Raw genomic sequence first — 23,456 nt, 5'->3', positions numbered from 1 at the left:
ACATAGCCTGTCAAACAACAACATTAAATATCCAACTACAAAGCTTGCAGTATCTTAAAAGTGCGGCATGTAGGATTGTAGGACCTAGTGGTTGAAATGGATACTGCAGTCCAAATTCAAAATATTGTTTGCCCCGCCCCCTCTTCCTCACGCGGGTTGCCAGTTTGAGGACACGAAACAGGAGCGAGCACAATTGACAATGAAAGCCACACTGTAAGTTGATGAGTTGATTTATCTGCGTTTTAATGTGCTCTCGTTCATAGAGATTTTTTGATGGATGCTGAGGCTTTTTCGGTAGGGTAAAATCTGCGATCTCTGACCCAGTTTGTTCGCTGGCTTCCATGGCTGCTATACGCTGTGTTTTCCGCAACTGGCAACCTGTGGTGTTGAAATACTATTACACATTTCAAGGTAAAATAACTGACTGTAACATTGTTTTTCAGTGAAATGAGTAGGTGAATTTAGCATGTTTCCTAAATATCTGCAAACATATTATGGTATTTGTATGCTTTAGTAAAGTGAAAAACTTACATACAGCACCTTTAACAAAGACACCATGCTCAAATTAGGACATTTCCTCCTTTACATTAAACAATATTCAGTGAGCCACTGAATAATGTAGAAAATGTTTCTTCATATTTATCAAACAACATAAGGCCATTTTATACAATCTTATCTTATGTCATGTTTAAAAAAACAAGTATTGTGTGAGGACATATTTATTCTATTATTCTTTCACATTGCAACAACACAACAAACACATATTGTACAGTATGCGGCTGAACTTGAAGTTCTTTAAAACCAGAAAAACCATATGTACTTGATTTACCATATGTACTTGAACTGAACAAAGACAACTAATTATATATATGTGAAGTCCTCAACAATGAATGAAGTTCCTGATAATTGTACAATAAGAATGAAATCATAAAAGAGGGAGAACAAGAAACTCAGGTCACATCAGGAGCTGTGCTGTTTAACCGCCGGCACTGTGGTGGTCGGTAAAACCTGGTTCTGGAAGATGAATGTTTGAATGTGCTGGAAAACCCAGAGAAAGATGAGCAAAACACTGACATACTGAATCCAGGCAAACTTGATCGTTTCCCAAAAGCCTGGTCGATAGGTAGAAAACCCAGTCAAGGAAATTAAACTTGAGTATAAAATGAAGCATGACTGGCAAGTCTAGGAATGCACAGAAGTCAGGAAGTGACTGCATGTGTCCAATACGTGCTCATCATGAGAGACATGGTTGTAGCCACAAGCTAAAAAGCAAAACGGGACAATTTCCTATCATGTGTTTTGTATCAAAATAATGTTATCTGAAAGAAATTTCAGACTTCTTTTTTTGGTTTTAGCATTTTTTTGTAGACCAGATGGTTGATTTTAGCAGCCAAGCATGACACAATAAAAATATGCAATATATCCTTGAATAGAGTATTCAATATCCTGTTGTCATGTGTCACATGTTTGGGCTTTAGTTTGAGTTTCCTGTTTCTGCTTCTATTCTCAGTTGTTTCTGGTATTCCTCCTGTGTTAAATATTCAACTAAATTACTGATCCGCCTGCATTGACACTATATGATAATTGAAATGAACTGATGACATCAGCGTTTTCTCCAGAGTGGCTGTACAGCCGAATCAAATTCTGTTGCATTATTTTCCTGTTAACACTGTGAAGCTGCTTTGAAACAATCTGACTTGTAAAAAGCGCTATATAAATAAAGGTGAGGTAAAGGTGTTTCGTGTTCCTTGTTTGTTTGTTTTTTTATGAAATACTTGTGTGCTTAGTAGCACATCTCTGCCTGCCTTCCTTGCCTGCCCTGTGTTACACCTGAATATATAGTTCCTTGAATAGATTATGTTTTACAACAAAAGGTTAATTCAGCAAAAAAAAATGTGAATACTTCCCTACTATATAGGGTGCAAAAAAAAAAAAAAATGCCAACAGAGTACTGTGTCCGTAGTATTTGAAAAACAGTCATCTAAACGTCCCCAGATGACCTACAGATTCTGAAGTGTGCATTCGATGGACAATTTAGTATCCCATGAGGCCACGGGAGAGGATTTATGAATGGCAGTGACGCCGTAGGTCACATGACAATGACAACACGGCGGATGTAGTATGTCCGAATTTTATTCATACACACATTCATAATAGAGAACATACTTTATCAATGGTTGTGAAGTAAGTTTCAAACCAAATGTAGTGCCTACTATACATTATGTGATTTTGGACACAGCATATGGCTCTTTTTCTTCTGTGGAAAAATGTTGAAGAAAGAAATGAGGACATGATTTTCATTTTTTTGGGTGATCTATCCCATTGTTGTAAAACACTCGATTTGAGGATATATATTGCACATTTTCATTGTTTCATACTTGATTACTATGACAATATGGTCGACATTTATGTTTTTTCACAAGAAATAATTAATTGTACTAAATTAACATTTAACGACAGTTGTACTAAAATGTGCTAAACCACTATAACAAAGACATACATTTCTGGAATCTGTGCAGAATGACAGAAATGAGGAATATATATAATATTCAGAATCTCATTCCTGTATATATTATATACAGTATAGATATACACCGAATCAGGCATAACATTATGACAGGTGAAGTGAATAACACTGATTATCTCTTCATCACGGCACCTGTTAGTGGGTGGGATAAATTAGGCAGCAAGTGAACATTTTGTCCTCAGAGTTGATGTGTTAGAAGCAGGAAAAATGGGCAGTCATAAGGATTTGAGCGAGTTTGACAAGGGCCAAATTGTGATGGCTAGACGACTGGGTCAGAGCATCTCCAGAACTGCAGCTCTTGTTGGGTGTTCCCGGTCTGCAGTGGTCAGTCTCTATCAAAAGTGCTCCAAGGAAGGAACAGTGGTGAACCAGCGACAGGGTCATGGGCGGCCAAGGCTCATTAATGCACGTGGGGAGCGAAGGCTGGACCATGTGATCCGATCAAACAGACGAGCTACTGTAGCTCAAATTCCTCAAGAAGTTAATGCTGGTTCTGATAGAAAGGTGTGAGAATACACAGTGCATCGCAGTTTGTTGCGTATGGGGCTGCATAGCCACAGACCAGTCAGGGTGCCCATGCTGACCCCTGTCCACCACCGAAAGTGCAAACAGTGGGCTCGTGAGCATCAGAACTGGACCATGGAGCAATGGAAGAAGGTGTCCTGGTCTGAGGAATCACATTTTCTTTTACATCACGGGGATGGCCGGGTGCGTGTGCATCACTTACCAGGGGAACACATGGCACCAGGTGCACTATGGGAAGAAGGCAAGCCGTCGGATGCAGTGATGCTTTGGGCAATGTTCTGCTGGGAAACCTTGAGTCCTGCCATCCATGTGGATGTTACTTTGACACGTACCACCTACCTAAGCATTGTTGCAGACCATGTACACCCTTTCATGGAAACGGTATTCCCTGGTGGCTGTGGCTCTTTCAGCAGGATAATGCGCCCTGCCACAAAGCAAAAATGGTTCAGGAATGGTTCGAGGAGCACAACAACGATTTTGAGTTGTTGACTTGGCCTCCAAATTCCCCAGATCTCAACAAACAAGTCTGATCCATGGAGGCCCCAACTCGCAACTTACAGAAGTTAAATGATCTGCTGCTAACATCTTGGTGCCAGATACCACAGCACACCTTCAGGAGTCTAGTGGAGTCCATGCCTCGACGGGTCAGGGCTGTTTTGGCAGCAAAAGGGGGAACAAAACAATATTAGGAAGGTGGTCTTAAATGTTATGCCTGGTCGGTGTGTGTGTGTGTGTGTGTATATATTATATATATATATATATATATAAAAACACACTGAGCATTTAAAGGATATGTAATATTCTCTACTGGATAGTTGATCTGAGCACTGATCTGGAATGGAGCATTCGCAGCTCTGCCCACTGTCCACACGGGAATGACGCCGGAGAGATGAGTTGTCACTGTGTGTGAGAAATGGACCATTTCATAATGACATATTCATAATGACAATATATTATATTATATTCATAGTACATATCCACCTGTAAATTCTGTTTATAGTAATAACCATCTGTATATTATTCACTGTACATATTCACCTGTAAATTCTGTTTATAGTAATAACCATCTTTCTATTTATAGATATATTTATAGATATTCAGTACATATCCATGTCCTGCACTTATGCAAACGTTGTATATCCTGCACTTGCTGCTATTGCACTTCTGGTTAGACCTAAACTGCATTCCGTTGCCTTGTACTTGTACTTGTGTAATGACAATAAAGTTGAATCTAATCTAATCTAATTTAAAGATAGAGAGACTGCTGGGAACAAAAGTGACATTTCAGCTCAAACAAAAGCAGCACATGAATGCCTGCATTTCCTGCAATGATGGGTTGACATTTGAAATTGATAGGAAGAGTTGGCAAACAAAGTTTCAAGAACATATATAGAATTAGGTGGTAAACACTAAACAGAAATGATCATGTAGCTCAGAACATTCTGGAGTAAATATTTTAGGTATAGGTGTTGAGTACAGTTGAGTATAGTGAGTACAAATCTGTGTTTTTGAAAGCAATGATAAGGAAGACGAGAGGTTTTGGACATATTCATAATGACAATAATAATAAAATGAATGTGTTTATGAATAAGTTTTGCTTACAGTTTCTCTGCTGATAGAGTCTAATGATGTTGGCCATGTCATATGTGCTGGCAAACGGACTGGATCCATCAACCACTGAAACCTAGGAGAGGCAATTCAAAATGAATATGTGATTTTTTACAAATTAATGATGCACACACTCTACACACATAAACCATATTCTGACAACATAGAGGCCTGCTTACACGAAAAGCTAGATTTGTTGATTTAGAATTTAGGACGGTGTTGAAAATCTATGCAAATACATTCCAAAATATTTCCATTGCTAATGTTTTAATGTGTTTATGATCTTCCTGTTCACACACAAGATTGTGGCATTGCAAGTCCTACCGGTTCAGTATCAATGCTTTATTTCCAGGAATGGATGAATCAGCACATTAATTTGTATGTTAGAGTAGGCCACGCATTGATGGACTTTAAATTCTACTCTGGGTTGTTCAGATATACTCACATTGTATGTACTATGCAAACCTCTGTGAGGAAGAGGAGTTCGCTGGTTTAGCCTCAGGTCTCCACAGATGGAAAGCTGAGAACCTGGGACAGGGGAGGAATGCTGCACAAAGGCAAGCGTCTGCATCACAACAGTAGACATTCTCTAGAGGGATGGACATTTAAACACAGAGGACATATGAATAATACAAACTGAGAGAGAGAGAGATAGAGAGCAATTCACAGAAAGGCATTTCATTTGTGGTGCTATATGAATGAACTCAATACACACAAACAGCTGGTATGAGAAGGTAAGGAGGAGCTGAACGCTAAACATCTGTTCTTCTGGCTTGAGTGGGATGCTGATCTGAAGCATGAGGAGGTCGGATTTCCCATCCTGGTTCCTGTCCTCCTCCTGGGCCTGAATAATGAACAAACCCAGTGCAACTTTGCTTCCAGAGTCCACTAAATGAATTTGGTTCATATTTCATACTCACAGAGATTTGTGGGATGCGTAAATTATCTCCGATCAGTCGATTAAAGTTGGGAAATGTGCTCCATGCTACATAATTCCCAGCTGTGTCTGTTGCTCCGATGAGAAACATGTCATACTGGAACTGTATGACCGGCTGCTCTTCATATGTGCTCCTCTTCAGCCAGAACCCTGTTCATACCAACAAACTGGGTCACTTTATTTTATCCCATATTTGGGATTTTGGAAAAATTAGCTTGAAATAAATTGCATCTTACCTTGACTTCTATAAGCCACCAGAAGAGGTGAAATATACGTGAGGCATAAAACCACAAAGACAAACAGTGTTGCTCTCGAGCAAACACATGCCCTGTATCTTATTAAAGCAGGGTGGGCGTAAACGTCATAAAAAGCCATTGTTATTAATATCCCAGGAAACATACACTTCCATCCAACAATTCACAAGACCATTTAAACACATGCATATCGTTTGAGCTGTATATGCGTTGACAAAAGCTTTTTGGCTTAATAGTACACTTTTGAAAACAAAAAAACTTAATAAAGATGAATCGGTCCAGCAAACAAACAACACGCGCACGCACTGGTTGTTGTTCCGGTGGCTCAGCGTCGTCTGTTCACCATAGCAACAGCCCGAATCTTAGCCGTGCGCGAAGTATGCGCATAATAATGATTCGATAGTTATTAATCTGATTTGTGTTTAAAAAACAAAACTATGAGTTCCACCACGTGGTTTCTGCAAACGTAGAGCTGTACTTGCAGCAGAGATATACGGATTTGTGTATTAACCCCCCGAATAGACTGAATGGTACGGCCGCGCTGTGACGTAAGCGCACGCTCTCGCGGTGACGTCATTACGCCTCGTCTGAAGACGAATGTCTGCTGCTGTTACATTGTTGACGTTTTTAGTTTTAACGTTTAATTGACTTTAAATCATCAGATATTTCCACTAACAGGTCGCTCTTCGAGCAATACCTCTGCAAAAATGAAATGGATGTTTAAAGAGGACCATTCTCTGGGTAATTCATCGAAAATGTCATGTTATTATCAGCAACGGCCTGTCAGATACGTGTAATTATTGATCTGTTTGTCAAACCGATGTTTTTATCACGTCAACCTGCTAATTTGATCTAATTTAACACCAATTGGCATCTAAGAAGACCTATTTTATTTATTTGCTTATGTCAGGCCTGTTGTTTGCCCATCATAGCGAATTGATACCGATAACAAACCGAGATTACACCGTAGTCTGACCGTCTGTCTGGTGTTGTTTTTTTAAAGTGCATTTGATAACAGTTCATTGTGTTCTGTCATTTAGCATGTCACCTTTTTATCAACCATATATGACATACAGATGTATTATTTGATGAGATTATCTCAGTCAATGCTTTGGTAATTGTCAAACTGTGTGTGTGTGTGTGTAATATATATATATATATATATATATATATATATATATATATATATATATATATATATATATATATATATGTATATGTATTATATATTTACAGTAGGAAATTTACAAAATATCTTCATGGAACATGATCTTTACTTGATATCCTAATGATTTTTGGCATAAAAGAAAAATAGATAATTTTGACCCATAAAATGTATTATTGGCATATACCTGTGCGACTTAGGACTGGTTTTGGGGTCCAGGGTCACATATAGTCATTAAAAAGAATGCAGATGAGTGAGGTGCCCAATCAAAATTCAAATAGGTGCTGTTTATAACACTCACTAATGTATAACATTGCATGTAGACTGATCGATGTCTCTTCTTTTGCGTCTGTCATTTAGAGCACAGATGTGTGGAGTCAGCCAAAATCCGCAACAAGTACCCAGACAGAGTTCCTGTGAGTATACATTTGAAAAGTTCAACCATTTTTATACTTTATCTTATCATTTATAATGATAAGTTATAGTGGCAAATGCTTATCACTGATTTGCAGCAGCGCATCCTTTCAGATCTAGACAACGACAGTTTTCCCAAACCAAATGTGAACAGTTGTTTGTGAGCGCAAACAAGGTTTTGATCTTTTTTTCTTCTTCTTTGACCTGCAATGAAAGATACACATATCAGGGCATTTCATGGTGCTAATGCACTGAAGCTGTTTTTACAACAAGCATTAAATACCAAATGATCTTAAAATGGCATTGAAGATGGATGGATGGGAAGTGGCCCAAAATAAACATATTAAGCACAAGCCCCAACAAAATAAATGTTTTTGCCGTTTGTGAGCCTTTGAACTACAGACATAACCTTTAATTGAGTTATTTGCATAAAATGTTGGGCAAAAATGCACACTTTTTTCTCTTGCACAAGACATCACATTTATTTGCTGCTAGTAGTCTTTTGCCTATCTCTTACAATTTAAAGATTTGTTTTACAATAAACAGGATTTTTTCATTGTAGTTAATGCAGTTCCATTGTAAAAGTGTATTTCCACCAATTTATTTAGTGATGCTTGTAGTAAAGTATATATATTTTGAATGATAATGGCCAAAGGTGAATTTCTGCAACCGTGTGCTTGTCTCACAAAGAATGGAATTTTCTCAAAATGGACCAAAGAACAGTTTTGGAAAACAGTGTTTGAATGAAGACTGTTTTATTCAGTTTTGCAGTGTCTTTTATTAAATTCCATTATACTAAAACAAAACAAAAACTAAAATAAGTATAACCTTCGTTAAATGTCTTGTTTGTGTTCCTTTGTATATTTATTGCTAAAATTAGTGTTAAACTTGACAGACCATCTGAAAAGTGCGTTGTAGGTTGCACGCTGGAGTGAATTTGCTTTTCATATTTCGTTTCATTCTTGGTATGACTGTTTGTTGTTGATTGTGTGTGTGTGTGTGTGTGTGTGTGTGTGTGTGTGTGTGTGTGTGTGTGTGTGTGTGTGTGTGTGTGTGTGTGTGTGTGTGTGTGTGTGTGTGTGTGTGTGTGTGTGTGACTGGTAATCCCTACGTTATGGGGACTAAAATGTCCCCACAAAGATGGCAATATCCGAAATCCTCGTCCTTGTGGGGACATTTTTTGGTCCCCATGAGGAAAACATCTTATACATCAGACTAAATGATGTTTTTTGAAAATGTAAAAATGCAGAATGTCTCCTGTGATGGGTAGGTTTAGGGGCAGGGGCAGTGTAGGGGGATAGAATATACAGTATGTACGGTATAAAAACCATTACGCCTATGGAAAGTCCCCATAAAACATGAAACCCCAACATGTGTGTGTGTGTGGCAGTCATACCAGTAAAACAGTTTCACATCATCATAACCTCAGGGTTTTATAATTGCATGTATAAAACATAATTGGCTGTAATTGCTCTTTTCTTGTGTTTATCAGGTTATTGTAGAGAAAGTATCTGGTTCACAGATTGTGGACATTGACAAGCGGAAGTATCTGGTCCCATCTGACATTACTGTGGCTCAGTTCATGTGGATCATCAGAAAGCGGATCCAACTGCCTTCTGAAAAAGCCATATTCCTTTTTGTCGACAAAACTGTCCCTCAGTCCAGGTAAAATCATGCTGTATTTATTACGATGATTCGACTGATTACAGTCTCTATAAAACGTTTTCTCCCCCTGGACATTCACATGGTGTGTAATTTTTAATTTTTTCCCCCAACATTGAATAACTGGACTTTTTCTTGGGCTTTTAGCCACCAATAAACAGAAAACGACTGAAAGTAAAAACAGACGTGGCTTCTGTTAGAGAAGATAAAGTACAAAAATCTGTTGTTTTTAAAAAGTTTTCATTAATATACCATCACTGGTGCAGGCCGTTCCTTTTAAAGGTTGCATGAGTAGGAAGCGGATAACACAGGAAGTCTCACATTTTCAAGTTACAAATGGCCACGCCCGCTCTAATGTTAAAAATATGGTTGATAATGGCAGAACTTACATGAACAGAAGAAAAAAACAACGGCACAAGATTTCCAAACCATTGAATATCCTTTAAAATAAAGTCATATCAATACTTAAGAAATGAAAAAGCAGGTTTTCCTCAAATACTGAGTGACCACTCAAGAAGGAAACCTGAGGGAGGCCAGCAAGAGACCACAGACATCTGTGAGAGTTACAAGCTTCTGTGGCTCATGTGAGAGAGAATATGCGCACTGTTGCCCTGTATTACAGAAACTTTCTGTCTTGAGTCTCAAGTTAAGATGTTACTAGTTAATTTGGGATTATTCACATATTTGTATTACAGAAGCAAATCTTAAAGGGTTAGTTCACCCCAAAATGAAAATTATTTTATTAATTCCTCACCCTCATGTCGTTCCAAATCCGTAAGACCATCGTTTTTTTTAAGAACACAAATGAACATATTTTTGACGAAATACGAGCGCTCTTTTACCCCTCCATAGACAGATATTTAATGTACACTTTCAAGGTCCAGAAAGGCAGTAAAAATTGTCCATGTGACTCCAGTGGTTCAACCTTAATTTTATGAAGCAATGAGAATACTATTTTCGTGCAAAAAACAAACAAAAATAATGACTTTATTCAACAATTTCTTCACATCTATGTCAGTCTCTTACGCTGTTGATGTAGTGTAAACATTGTAGCGCTCACCATTGGCTAGCTTCTGTGTCAGCATCACAGCATTAGAATGAACACAGTTACTTACATGTTGCATTACTGTCGAGCCCAGGCACTGCACACTATTTTGTAATCCTCAACAGCATGTTTATTGCTTTGTAGCTCGATCTGGTTTAACACTAGGCCTATGTTACTTAGGCTGCCTATTCTATTCATGTCATGCACGAATCGGTGGGCGGGGCTAAACAGGCAGTGATGAAGTAGGCGTTAATCTTCTTCTGCGGAGGCGGTGCTTGCCTTAGGGATGTTAACCGATGACCGTTTGACCGATGGTTGACCGTATCAACATTAACCGATCAAAGTTGTCGGTTGTCGGTTAAAAAAAAAAAGTGATCTCTAAATTAGGCTAATTAGGACTAAACGCTACTACAGTTAGCCATCTCATTCCAAAATCTTTTTGTGTGAAGTGAACAAATCCCTCACACTCAATTTTTCATAACTCGCCTGTTTGTACTTAATAAACCCATAAAAACATTTGGCGCGAGGTCACAGCGTTTGGGTTTGCGCACTCACAAGGTTTGCAAAAAGTAAACAGGCTAAAACACTCGAGGTTAGCAGGGCAGACGACAGTATGAAGCGTGCAAAGAAAAGTAGTGTGTGGGACCATTTCACCAAAAAGAACGACACAGATGTAAGTTGCAACTTGTGTGATACAGTGCCTAATTAGAAGGCACACAGTGAGTTAGACCTGCCTTGGCCGGTGCGTCTTTTACGCATTCTGAAGGTGCCTGTTTTATCCATTGGTTTTATCGTGTTGCAGTTTATTAGACAACATTCCGCATAAGATGGGCTTACATTTGGAAATATATTACATCTACATTTCAGTGGTAACACATAAAGGTGTTGATCATCATCTTTCTTTATTATTGTTAGCACTACCTCAAACTAAAGCGGCGTCTCTTCGGAGCTGTCATTTTCTTAAATGAGCCACGGTAATGTTTCAAATGAGCTTCTAACGCTAGACAAATGCCTTTATTTTCAACGCGATCACCTTGTACCCAAACCATTTCGGAAGCAAGGAGCCATTTGTCCTCCGATTACAAACAAGCTCCTCGGCGCCGCGTTTGCGGGACTCATGTTTCGCGCTGTAGGGTTTTTAAAAAAGTGACGTGAGTGGAAGGGAGGCGGGGCAATGTGTGTGAGAGCGGGAGGCAGAGCGGCAGAGAGATGCGACAGAGTTGCGAAATTGCAGGCGCGCCTCGCGGCTGTTATTTCAAATAGCGCAGCATATTTTAAACTAATCGGTTAACCGGTTTCAACCGGCTAATGAGGCTCGGTGGTCGGTCAAGAAAATGTTTAGTTTTCGCCATCCCTAGCTTGCCTCCCTTTGATGTCATAGATCCCCACTTTGAAAAACCTGTCGTTTGCTGGGCCTGGTGTCAATAAAAGCTTTTATTGGACTAACAAGGAAGTTTTCAGTTCTGAAACTTACAGGATATTCTTATAGTATGGTGACCTCTCATATGTCAAAAGCTCAAGGAAAATTGTATTTCTCAGTTCATGACCCCTTTAAAAAATGTGACGCCATTCTCAGATGGCTATTATGTGATTTTTACAGTTGGCTTTCAAATCATTTTGAAGTTAGGACACCAGTGTGGTTTTTAGGAATTTTTGTTGAGTTAGGATGCTTCTATAATACCTTTTTTCCTATCCCTAGTTAAGATAAGATTATGCACTTAAGAAATGTCATTCTGTAATAGCTTTCCTCCCAAATGAGGTCCATGCCATGTTTACCGAACAGATAAGTTATCGTAGATAAGGATCTTTTTGTAATACGCCTGATACTTAACAAGTCAGAGCTTGGCAAAAATCATATGACATCTCAGTTATAGTTTATATGTGGGCAAAGCCTGAAGCCAACTAGAAGGTTCTATGATATGACAAGACCAAAATCACACCTTTTAGCAATCAGGCTAAATGCCGTGTCTGGCAGAAACACACCATGGCAACATTATGTTGTTGTGATGTCTCACTGCGACAGGCCCTTCAAGGCTTGAGTGTGAAATACAGAGAAAACCTGTGAAGTGATTAACAGCGTTTGGGCATATCTATTTCCACCGAAAATAATTTCAATTTGATAGTAATAAACTTCTGTGGAGGCACACTGGGCCAGGTGAACAACTTGAAAGCCCTGTTTCAAAAATATGACTGAAATGAGACCAGTGTGATAGAATTGCTTACTGACTTTGTCTATATAAAGTTATATGGAAATGTCATTATCATTACCACATAAAACCAGTTAAACATCTGGGCCCGTATTCATAAAGAATCTTAATGCAAAGAGTAGCTCCTAGTGACAAAATTCTAAGAAAATTCTTAGAAATGTGGGCGTTTACTCTTAAAATTAACAAAAAAATCCTAGTAAAGAAAAAAGTAATTCAGAAAGCATCTTAACCCTTAAAAGAGGTCTTAAGATCAAATTTGTTAGGAGCACGGACGAGGACTTTTAAGAGGCTTAAGAGTTTCTTTAGCAGTGGAGAAAATGGCAGAAAGACGAAGAGGGAGAAGAAATGTGTTTCAGACGATGGATGACAGTGACTTAATAAGACACTATAGATTAGATCGTGCAGGGATCATGTTTGTTGCATTAAACCCAACTTTCAAACAAACATTTAAATAGACATACCAGCAATCAGTGTAATTGGAAAGAGTGGAACAATGTTTATAATTCTAAGCCAATCAAATACCTTATAGGAAATTAACAGCATGGTAAATAATAAAAGGATTTATATACAGTGAATTTTTTTTTTTTTTTAATTTACTACATTTTTTTAAGTGGTCGCAATCAAATTATTTGATCTCAATTTAAACAAAAACACATGCAATTCCCATAAAACCAATTCATTTTTTAAAATTAACATTAAAAAAACTAAATTTAAATTATTTAAACGAGCACAAATTAATTATGCTTAATTTAATCGGGCCATAATAATTTTTTTCAGTGTACATATATATATTGTGTGTGTGTGAGTGAGAGAGAACGGTAAAATAGGACAATTTGCGCTTGCAATTTCAAAGTGAAGGCTTAGAATAGACCCTATACTTAAAAGCGCTCCTTTTTCCCCCTTTTTGGACAACCAACCAATCACAGTCTTCAAAAGACTGTGTCATACGTAGCAACGGGGTCAGCCCCGCCTCTTCACTAAGATAAAAGTTTTTGCATTTTCCTTGCTCAGAGTTGCTCTCAGATCGGTCCCGAATAGCTCTTAAACTAAGACTCCTACGTAAACGTTTTTAAGCTAAATTAGGAGTTTTCTGAGAGGACTCTTAGAATCTTTATGAATACGGGCCCTGGGGCCGTATTCACGAAACATTTTATCTTAGCACTAAGAGTTCTCCTAAATAGCAGTAAAAGTTCTTAGCTAAAAGTTTTCTCTTAAATCCTCTTCACAAAGCTGCAGAGAGCAACTTTTACTAAGGAATAGAGAGAAGTCTTAAGCTAAGAGGAAAGGCCATTACATACTCCCAGTTTGGGAGTTCTTGCAGCTTGTTTTTGACACATCATCTGAGCTGAACCTTTTTCTTGTGGTTGTCCGAGAACTATTGTGTGATTTAAAGTGGGCGGGGTTAATGCGGAGAAACGTAAATGTGCGGCACCTGCTTCTCTCGTGAAGAATGGAATGTCCTGGCCAGAACGAACTTTGTTCTTTTTCTTGTCACCTCGAGTAAACAAACAAATTTCTTTAAGGGCGGGGTTGACCTCGTTGCTATGGATGATGTCATCATGCCTACTAGCTATGGCCATAGTGATTGGCTGATAGTGGAGGAGTCTCTGTCAGTGATTTAATTATGCAAATATTGTAGAATGATGTATAATTTTACCATATTCAAAGAAAGGTTTTAAAATAAGAATTTTGCCATAGTCAAATAAAGATTTTAAAAAGTAGGCTAAGTGTCACTAATTAAACAAGTATATGTTCAGCTAATTGTCAGCCTCTTTCATGTCTGCATTTTGAGAGATTGCAGAATTCAAGGGACAAATTATCTTTTATAAATAAAGTTCGGGTAGAGCACTATCCAATCAGCTCGAGTATATACAGTATACACAGCCGGCTCACCTACCTCGACAGCTTTCTGCATCCCTCCGCCACCCCGACTCCTCACTCTCGGCCCAGCCGGAGATTCGGGGGAGACTCTGGGTTTGGGCTAAATTCTGAGCTTGGAGCCCTCGAACCGTCGGACAACACCCCAAATAGGCTTATTTTACTCTTTTACTCTATCCGAGTGTGAACTCGTGAAACAACTGCCACGGGTAATCAGACATTATTTCTTTTTTTATTAATTAATTTACTTATTTAATAAATAAATATGTTTGGCATTTTTATTATGATAGGATAGTGAGTAGACAGGAAGCAAAATGGAAGTTACAGTCATCTGGGCCTGTATTCATAAATAATCTTAAAGGAGCTGTATGTAGGACTGTGGCCAAAACTGGTTCTGCAATCACTTTCAAATTACTGTAGAGCGGTGTATCCCCTCCCCCTGACTCGAGGTTGCCAGATAGGCTGCAGGATCCAGCAGGAACGTAGGCTGCTACACGGAGCTTTCAATGGCAAGTGACGAGTCGTACACAGTACGTTTTTTTTTCTTTCTGTTAATTATGTTTATGCTTCAAGAGCAATGTTTTGTGAAGTAATTATGAATCGCAAAAATATACTAATGGCGATTAGCCAAATATAATCGTAAATATGAACGCTCGTATGTGACAGTACATTCCCACATGAAAAAATACTATAGTAAAATTACAGCAAAGCTAAATAACATTAGCAATGGTCATACAGGTCAACTTGCAGCATGTTTTGTCCACTATATATGCGAAGAACGAATGAGGAATCATTTTTACTGAGGTAACGTTAGGCTACTGTCTCAAATACGTTTACACAGTGCTAATAGGCGTGCTAATGTTGTTTTCCTCAGCGTCCCAGCATAATGACAGAGAAACGGGCTCTGATAATGCATTACTAATGTTAGCAACATAGACTGTAAAAAAGGTTAGCAATGACGACTCGCCGTTTTTATTTACCAAAAAATTCCTTAACGTTACCTTTTCAATTCAATGACCCACCTCCTCCATCTGCGCTAACCTAACGTTACTTTGCACGAACATGCATATCTTTGTTCGACTGTCATGAATATTTGAAATGTCCATTTACATTAAGTACAAGTTAGCCAAACATAGATGAACCTTACCTGTCCAGGAGAAAATTAGCAACGTTGGCATCAGTCTTCAAATTATTCTCCGTTTTCAGCCGTCTCCATCTTTCAAAGGCATCATAAATCCTTGTTTTATTTCGGACACTGTCACAACGTTTTTCTGATTCATAACGAGGTCGTTTAGGTTTCGTAAAGTTAGACATTGTTTATCCAAAAAGTTTGTAGCTGCAGCTGTGGTAACTAGAGCAGAGCTGGCAACCCGAATACAGAAACACTACTGACTTCGTGATTGGTAGACAGGTGGAGGGTGGCGCTTCAGGCACAACACAACATGTCAACATCAACATCAGTTGAGGGCTGCAACTTCACTTTTAAAATGACAATATCTTGGCCGGACAACCGTTGTCAGTGATATAAATATTTGAAATTAACATGATTTCTTAATGTCTAGTGACATATCAGGGCCATTTTATGATTAATTGAAATACATTTCTTACATACAGTTCCTTTAATGCAAAGAGTAGCTCCTAGTGACAAAATTCTAAGAAAATTCTTTGAAATGTGGGCGTTTACTCTTAAAATGAACTTAAAAAATCCTAGTAAAGAAAAAAGTAATTCAGAAAGCATCTTAACCCTTAAACGAGGTCTTAAGGTCAAATTTGTTAGGAGCACTGTCGAGGACTTTTAAGAGGCTTAAAGCTACACTGTGTGATATTTTCCCCCATCTAGTGGTGAAAAGGTATATGACCATCCAGTGAATTTTAGTTTCTGTTCCTCTCAATTCCGATTTCGTTTTAACTCCTACGGTGGCCGATTTAGTCCAAGATTAACATGGCTTCCAGTTCGACCTCGTCCACGTTCGACACGGTGCCTGTGGGATATTCTGTGTGCAGTGGGATGGTTGGAACTCAACTGGCCTAATTATTCGGCTAGAAAGAACTGCAGCTAATCCAGAGTGAACTTAGATGATAGTAATGTTTATTCAGTCATCCAATTGCAAGGCATAAACAGGTTTGCGTGGATATGTACCAATGATGCGCGGGTTGATCCAAAATGAGCGGGTGCCCGCGGCCACCCGCGGTTACCCGCGGTTACGAGTCATCCAAAAATATTTTTAATGATATTCGGGTCACGGTCGGTCGGATCGTCAATAAATCCTTATTTACCTTTTGAATGTTGAGCGTTATTAACTTTTGAATAAATGCTGACGCGGGACAAAATGCCCGATTTCCCAAAACGTTGAACTGAGCAATGCCATTGTACCATTTTAATAGGCTACTTTTAAACGCATTTAAAGTCAGTTTTATGTATTTTCTGAGAGGGGGCGGGATTTTTGTTGGGAAAGTCGGGGGAGAGACGCACACTTCGATTAGACTGGATAAACACATGCAGCATCTTAATTGTTAAGAAAATTAAACGAAATAAATGAATAAATCAAGCCTGTATTACATAACACTAGGCTATATCATACAGCATTCAGAAAAATAACAGTTTGCGCTCCTAAGGGCTTTCACACTTTTCCAAATGTTTTCCAAATGTGGGCTGATGAATTCTTCAAGCCGGGTCGAAACATAAACATCGCGTTCATCAATAATATGCATCTGGAGCTGAAATGGAAAATGATGGGCCGCCTCAAGAACTGCCTGCTCTCGCTGCTGCACCTCTGAGCGCACCACGCCAGGGCCTGAAACATTTTCTCAATGGCCCAATGAGCTACGATGAGCATTTACTACTTTTAAAAAATGCGGGTCAGGAAGCGGGTCGGGTACAATATTTTCTTCTTTTTTTTGCGGTCCGAGTTGCGGGCGGGTTAGTTGAAAACGTCGGTCGGGTGCGGGTTGTTTATACATTGACCCGCGCATCACTGATATGTACATAAATGTGGTTTCAGTGAGAGAACAAATAAGGATGGTAAATATACATACACAGTTAAGAACTGTATAACTATACTTATAAGTAACATTTGTATAATGTAACCGTAAACCAGAGCTTATTGTACCATATATAGGCGCTAAATGCAGCTGCATTAAAAGGAGCGGAGCTGCCGCTGCTAGCAAGCGGTGTCCTGTTACAAAAGTGTGTGCGCCGCTTTAACGTTAGCACTGCAGTGCGCTCTGTATAACAATTGTTAATATGCCGATCAGACCTGATACATATTTCCATCAACATACATTACAAGCAAATATTTTCTAAAAACGAATAAACATTGTTGATAACAAAATAACTGAATGATTATTCAAATATGTGAGCATTACACTATTGTATGTTGACACAAAAATACTTCTGAGGTGACATCAACTGAATTACGCGATGACACACTCTGAAACACATCTACAATGACAATAACTATTATTACTTACGGAGTTATTAACGCACAGAAATACCACACAAGGAAAAACAGACTTTTGAGGAATAAACAAGCCAGGAAAACTGTATAACTCTGTTACTGGACGCTGCTGAGATGAAAACTCTCTGCACATGCACCAGACAAGTCTGAACAAGTTGACGCGCACATGCGCGAGGCAGAGAATTTTGTACAGTGCCATCGAGTATTAAAACCGGTTAAAACGCGAAAGGCGAAGCTTGAATTTACGGGTATGTCCCTCTTTGGCTAATGTACTTTCAAGATGGAGGGGCAACATGGCGACCACCGTTAGATCCCATTACCTTATGTATTTTCAATGGCATATTATACACTTACGAGAATACTTTATTACTTGAAAGAAGTAAATATACATTAATGAGCACATATATTTTTGAAAGAACTCAGTGTTTTTAGCTAAGAATAGACTAAAAAAGTTACACAGAGTAGCTTTAAGAGTTTCTTTAGCAGCGGAGAAAATGGCAGAAAGACGAAGAGGGAGAAGAAATGTGTTGCAGACGATGGATGACAGTGACTTAATAAGACGCTATAGATTAGATCGTGCAGGGATCATGTTTGTTGCATTAAATCCAACTTTAATGGTTTAATTCAAACCACCAATTAAATGCCAGCAACTGGAATGAGTGGAACAATGTTTATAATTCTAAGCCAATCAAATACCTTATAGGAAATTAACAGCATGGTAAATAATAAAAGGATTTATATACATAATGTGTGTGTGTAGGGATGAAACGGTATGGAAATTTAACATCACGATTATAGTGACCCAAATTATCACGGTTATCAATATTATCACGGTTTTGTTCAAACGAAATGAAAGTGTTCAAAAAGAACAGATGCACACACTTAAAACATTTCAACAAGTTTTATATTTGAAATTCAACAAATAACTAAAGCAGCTCTAAGCACTTTTTTAAGCTAGATTCTGTGGGATTTCCTTCCTTAATGGCCGTCATCAATAGCAACGCATAACACATAAATAATAATAATTTGTCGTAAATATAATCTCTAATATTATCACTGTAAATATATTCCCAAGCAATATTCTCATCAGTGTTCTATCAGACACATTTAAATCTAGCATATTTTGTGTTAGAGCCCAAACAGTATCCTAGTGAAATAATGCATATCCATATTTCCATATGATTTGACAGTTTATTTTATTAAATATCAAAATGTGTGCATCATACCTGACACCTAGATGAACACTTTACAGTCTTTTTATGACTGTCATTCTCTTCAAATGCTATTGAAGTTTGAAACGTGTATAACGTTACCAATTGTGTGTAACTTTAGAGACGGTCCCTAAATTCGCCAGCGTTATGCCTGTCATATCAGATGCGCTCATGGATGCGCTGTGGTTCTGCTGTGTTTTTTTTAAACCATTTTCGCTGCTGAAATAGAACAAAAACAGTCATCCACTGTATGATGAATGAATCTCCTGCATACAGCACACGTTTATCTCTGATCTGAGTGCAGATTTCAGCGAGTGAGCGGCGCGCGCTCTGAACAAAACTCCGCTAATCTGAACGCCTCTGATTATGAGATATTGCATTCATAAACTCAATAGAAGCACGTGTAAGTGCTTATAATGCGCAACGCGATTATAACAGATGGCTTTTGAGAAGACTATTATAAGTTCAACAGCAGAGTGGCTAGTGTGCAGCCGAAATAACGTTACACTCGCAAATGGCGGTTGTTAATGTCAAACCCTGATTATTATCCCTTAAATGTCACCCTAGTCTTGTCTGAATTTGTTCGTTCGCTTCACGTTATTATTTCCCAGACGTAGGTTTGGTATTGAGGTCAAAGTCCACTTGCCTTGCGTTCGTAGTTTTGAAGTGTTTTCCCTATTACAGCGACTTTCTTCTGGCATGTTCTGCAGACAGGGTGACCATCTTAGATTAAGTTTCCCTCAAGACTTTTGTAAAAGCCAAAATATGACCACACCTCAGATTTGGTCCTTTTAGAAGGCAGAACAATCCCCCGAGTGCTGTCACTGCTTTCTGCCATTTCTCCTCATTCAGAAAACAGCGGTGCGCCAGACTGACGCTGACTGGACAAGATTTACCGCGAGTTTTCACAACCGTGATAATCACTCGCGGTTTTAATGATAATAAAATTTTATACGATATTACTAACCGTCACTAAATTTCATCGTGGTTTATCGTGAAACCGGTAATCGTTTCATCCCTATGTGTGTGTGAGAGAGAACAGTAAAATAGGACAATTTGCGCTTGTAATTTCAAAGTGAAGGCTTAGAATAGACCCTATACTTAAACGCGCTCCTTTTTTCCCCTTTTTTGACAACCAACCAATCACAGTCTTCAAAAGACTGTGTCATACGTAGCAATGGGGTCAGCCCCGCCTCTTCACTAAGATAAAAGTTTTTGTATTTTCCTTGCTCAGAGTTGCTCTCAGATCGGTCCCGAATAGCTCTTAAGCTAAGACTCCTACGTAAAAGTTTTTAAGCTAAATTAGGAGTTTTCTGAGAGGACTCTTAGAATCTTTATGAATACGGGCCCAGGATTGTTTGTGATTTGGTCTTAGTGACTTAGGAGTCCTCTTGACTACCCCTAACGCTTCACTGATTTAGGAGCTAGTTTTAGCACTAAAATGTTTTGTGAGTCCTAAAATTAGGACTGACATGCCCATTATTTTTAAGAGTTTCTCCTAAATCGGCAAGTAAGGAGCTTCTTTTAGCTTCAAGATATTTTGTGAATACGGCCCCTGTAGTTTATCTTTAAGGGGGTGAAAACTTTTCATGCACTAGCTTTCCTTCCACCCACACATCTCATGGCAAACATTCCAGGAAATAAAGAGGACAATGACTCTCCTGCCAGGCAATTACTCTTGTAGGAATGCAGTTTACTGAAACAACCGCAGGAATTTATTGTTTTCTTATACACAATGTAGATTTACAGGATTTGTATCTTGAACACACACCATTCAAGCTGATGAAACCGTATAGGGCTGTGATTGTGTCCTGTAGATAAAGATATGGCATCAGGTTTCGTCTGAAAGGGAAGTAGGCCGAGTGAAAATATCTTCCAGTGACGCCTCAGGTCACAACCAACATCCTCCATTTAAATCCTAAATAATCTCTATTTACCTCCCCCGCCTGCCATCTCAAATAGACTCACCTGATATTCCTTAGCTTGGAGGAGTGTTGAGAACTGACCAAACAGGCTCAGAAGGGGAAAATGAGAGTTTATTTAGCAAGGGATTACTTTGGATTCATCTGTTCAGAGGTATTCATTGACATTGGGGCCTCCTCCTTTTGTAACTTTCCTTGTCTATCACTCATTGTTAAATATATTGTCACGAAATAGCCGAGCACACATCACTCATTAACAGCACATGCCATGCAACTGAAGATATAAACATACTTAACCAAACTGAACATTGGAAGCCAACCCAACGGTGTAATGTTCAACTCATAAAATATGGCAAGATGAAAGTTTACAGATTTTCATATTCAGAGTGATGTTTTCTTCAATTGAATACATTCATCTGTTTGGATAAATTGTTTCTGCATATATTTCTGTGTGTGTAAAAACACAATCTACGTTCTTCTTTCAGTCTGACTATGGGGCAGCTCTACGAAAAAGAAAAAGATGAGGACGGCTTTTTGTATGTGGCCTACAGTGGCGAGAACACGTTTGGATATTAAGATCCCGCCCGCATCACCCCTGGCTGTGCAACACATCACTCCCGTTTCTTTTGGACTAGCTCAATTGTTCTGTGGTTGGAAACAGGATAGACTCATCTGTGAAATAATCACATAGCAGATGTGTTTGTACCTCTATTGTCACCTGTCATATTGTGCTCTGAAAGAGATCGACTCCATTAGTGATTTTTCTTCTTTTGGTGAATGGTGTTGCAGTATTATTACAGACGCTTAATCTTGACACTGACAATATATAGCAACTTTTAATGTTTTAATTTATCTGTATTTCTCCCCTGTAAATTATATATTTAAGATAATTGAAAGGTAAGGTAGCTGGATGACCTAACCAATAAAAACCAAAACCGAAAATCGTCACGATGCTTTATTGAGACACACCCACCACTCTTGAAGAGGTCATTTTCAAAAAATCATGTCATTCAAACTTGTATGACTTCTGTGGAATATATTTTGGAAGGCGACATTGGACCTTCTCTATAGTATAGACAAAATGTAGAAAATATCTTCTTTTTGGTTAAAGTCAAGGTAAAAAAATCAAAGTAGTAAAAATACAAACATCAAACATAGACAAAACGCACACTGATCAGGCATAACATTATGACCGGTGAAGTGAATAACACTGATTATCTCTTCGTCACGGCACCTGTTAGATGTTGTGGGTGGGATATATTAGGCAGCAAGTGAACATTTTTCCTCATTTTGTCCTGATGGTTAGGCGACTGGGTCAGAGCATCTCCAAAACTGCAGTGGTCAGTATCTCTCAAAAGTGCTCCAAGGAAGGAACAGTGGTGAACCGGCGACAGGCTCATGGGCGGCCAAGGCTCATTAATGCACGTGGGGAGCGAAGGCTGGACCATGTGATCCGATCAAACAGACGAGCTACTGTAGCTCAAATTCCTCAAGAAGTTAATGCTGGTTCTGATAGAAAGGTGTCAGAATACACAGTGCATCGCAGTTTGTTGTGTCATAGCCGCAGACCAGTCAGGGTGCCCATGCTGACCCCTGTCCACCACAGAAAGCACCAATAGTGGGCACATGTGGACCATGGAGCAATAGAAGAAGGTGGCCTGGTCCGATGAATCACGTTTTCTTTTACATCACGTCGATGGCCGGGTGCGTCCTCCTTACCTGGGGAAAACATGGCACCAGGTGCACTATGGGAAGAAGGCAAGCCGGTGGAGGCAGTGATGCTTTGGGCAATGTTCTGCTGGGAAGCCTTGGGTTCTGCCATCCATGTGGATGTTACTTTTACACGTACCACCTACCTAAGCATTGTTGAGACGATGTAGGCCTACACCCTTTCACGGAAACCGTATTTCCTGGTGGCTGTGGCTCTTTCAGCAGGATAATTCGCCCTGCCACAAAGCAAAAATGGTTCAGGAAGGGTTCGAGGAGCACAACGAGTTTGAGGTGTTGACTTGGCCTCCAAATTCCCCAGATCTCAATCCAATCCAGCATCTGTGGGATGTGCTGAACAAAAAAGTCCGATCCATGGAGGCCCCACCTCGCAACTAACAGGACTTAAAGGGTGTGCTGCTAACATCTTGGTGCCAGATACCACAGCACACCTTCAGGGGTCTAGTGGAGTCCATGGCTCGACGGGTCAGGGCTGTTTTGGCAGCAAAAGGGGGACCAACACAATATTAGGAAGGTAGTCATAATGTTATGCCTGATCAGTGTATACACTTAAGCAAAGTTCACCCAATAATGAAAACTCACCTGACGTTGTTCTAAACCCATATTTGCATATCTTCATGACCAGGGGCTTTCAATCTACAAACATGTAATATGAAAGAGTATTACGATTTGAAACGTTTTTCACTGAAAATGTTCCCCTCTGCCGCAGCTCATTCAAACTTGGTTGTCACATGTGAAAGCCGATGTTGTTTGGTATCAATGATGTATCACTGAGATTTGAGAGCTTTGCCAGTGGAAAATCTTCAGGGAATAATATCTTAAATTTCAGCTCAAATGTTCCTCACACAAAGCTAGTGTATGACGTGGCATGCAGCACTACAGTCATATGGCCATTTTAGGTTTATTGCCCCTGGT

The 23,456-nt window shown here is 39.1% G+C and overlaps 2 protein-coding genes across 4 annotated transcripts; one reads left to right on the top strand and one right to left on the bottom strand.

Annotated features, from left to right (window-relative positions):
• Positions 1–220: 220 nt before the first annotated feature.
• tmem231 (transmembrane protein 231) lies at positions 221–6,401 on the bottom strand. Of its 3 annotated transcripts, none has more exons than XM_079809686.1 (7): positions 5,834–6,401; positions 5,581–5,747; positions 5,376–5,504; positions 5,106–5,249; positions 4,655–4,736; positions 3,847–3,952; positions 221–1,123 (listed from the first exon to the last, which is right to left on the bottom strand). In XM_079809686.1, exons 1-7 carry the CDS (start codon positions 5,994–5,996, stop codon positions 961–963), a joined length of 954 nt encoding a protein of 317 aa, XP_079665812.1. In that variant the 5' UTR covers positions 5,997–6,401; the 3' UTR covers positions 221–960. The 3 variants fall into 3 exon arrangements, with proteins under 3 accessions (XP_079665812.1, XP_079665814.1, XP_079665813.1); XM_079809688.1 differs by having other exon boundaries at positions 5,106–5,207; XM_079809687.1 differs by having other exon boundaries at positions 816–1,126; positions 3,850–3,952.
• Positions 6,402–6,409: 8 nt separating this feature from the next.
• gabarapl2 (GABA(A) receptor-associated protein like 2) lies at positions 6,410–21,758 on the top strand. The gene is made up of 4 exons (XM_079809689.1): positions 6,410–6,592; positions 7,377–7,432; positions 8,923–9,095; positions 21,299–21,758. The coding sequence occupies exons 1-4, from the start codon at positions 6,559–6,561 to the stop codon at positions 21,387–21,389; spliced, it is 354 nt and encodes a 117-aa protein (XP_079665815.1). The 5' UTR covers positions 6,410–6,558; the 3' UTR covers positions 21,390–21,758.
• Positions 21,759–23,456: the final 1,698 nt, after the last annotated feature.

This window comes from Gobio gobio, assembly GCF_949357685.1.
Source record: "Gobio gobio genome assembly, chromosome: 25".
NCBI classification, from domain to species: domain Eukaryota; kingdom Metazoa; phylum Chordata; class Actinopteri; order Cypriniformes; family Gobionidae; genus Gobio; species Gobio gobio.
Note: the sequence above shows the minus strand (reverse complement) of the source record. Positions and strands in the feature narration are given on the sequence as shown.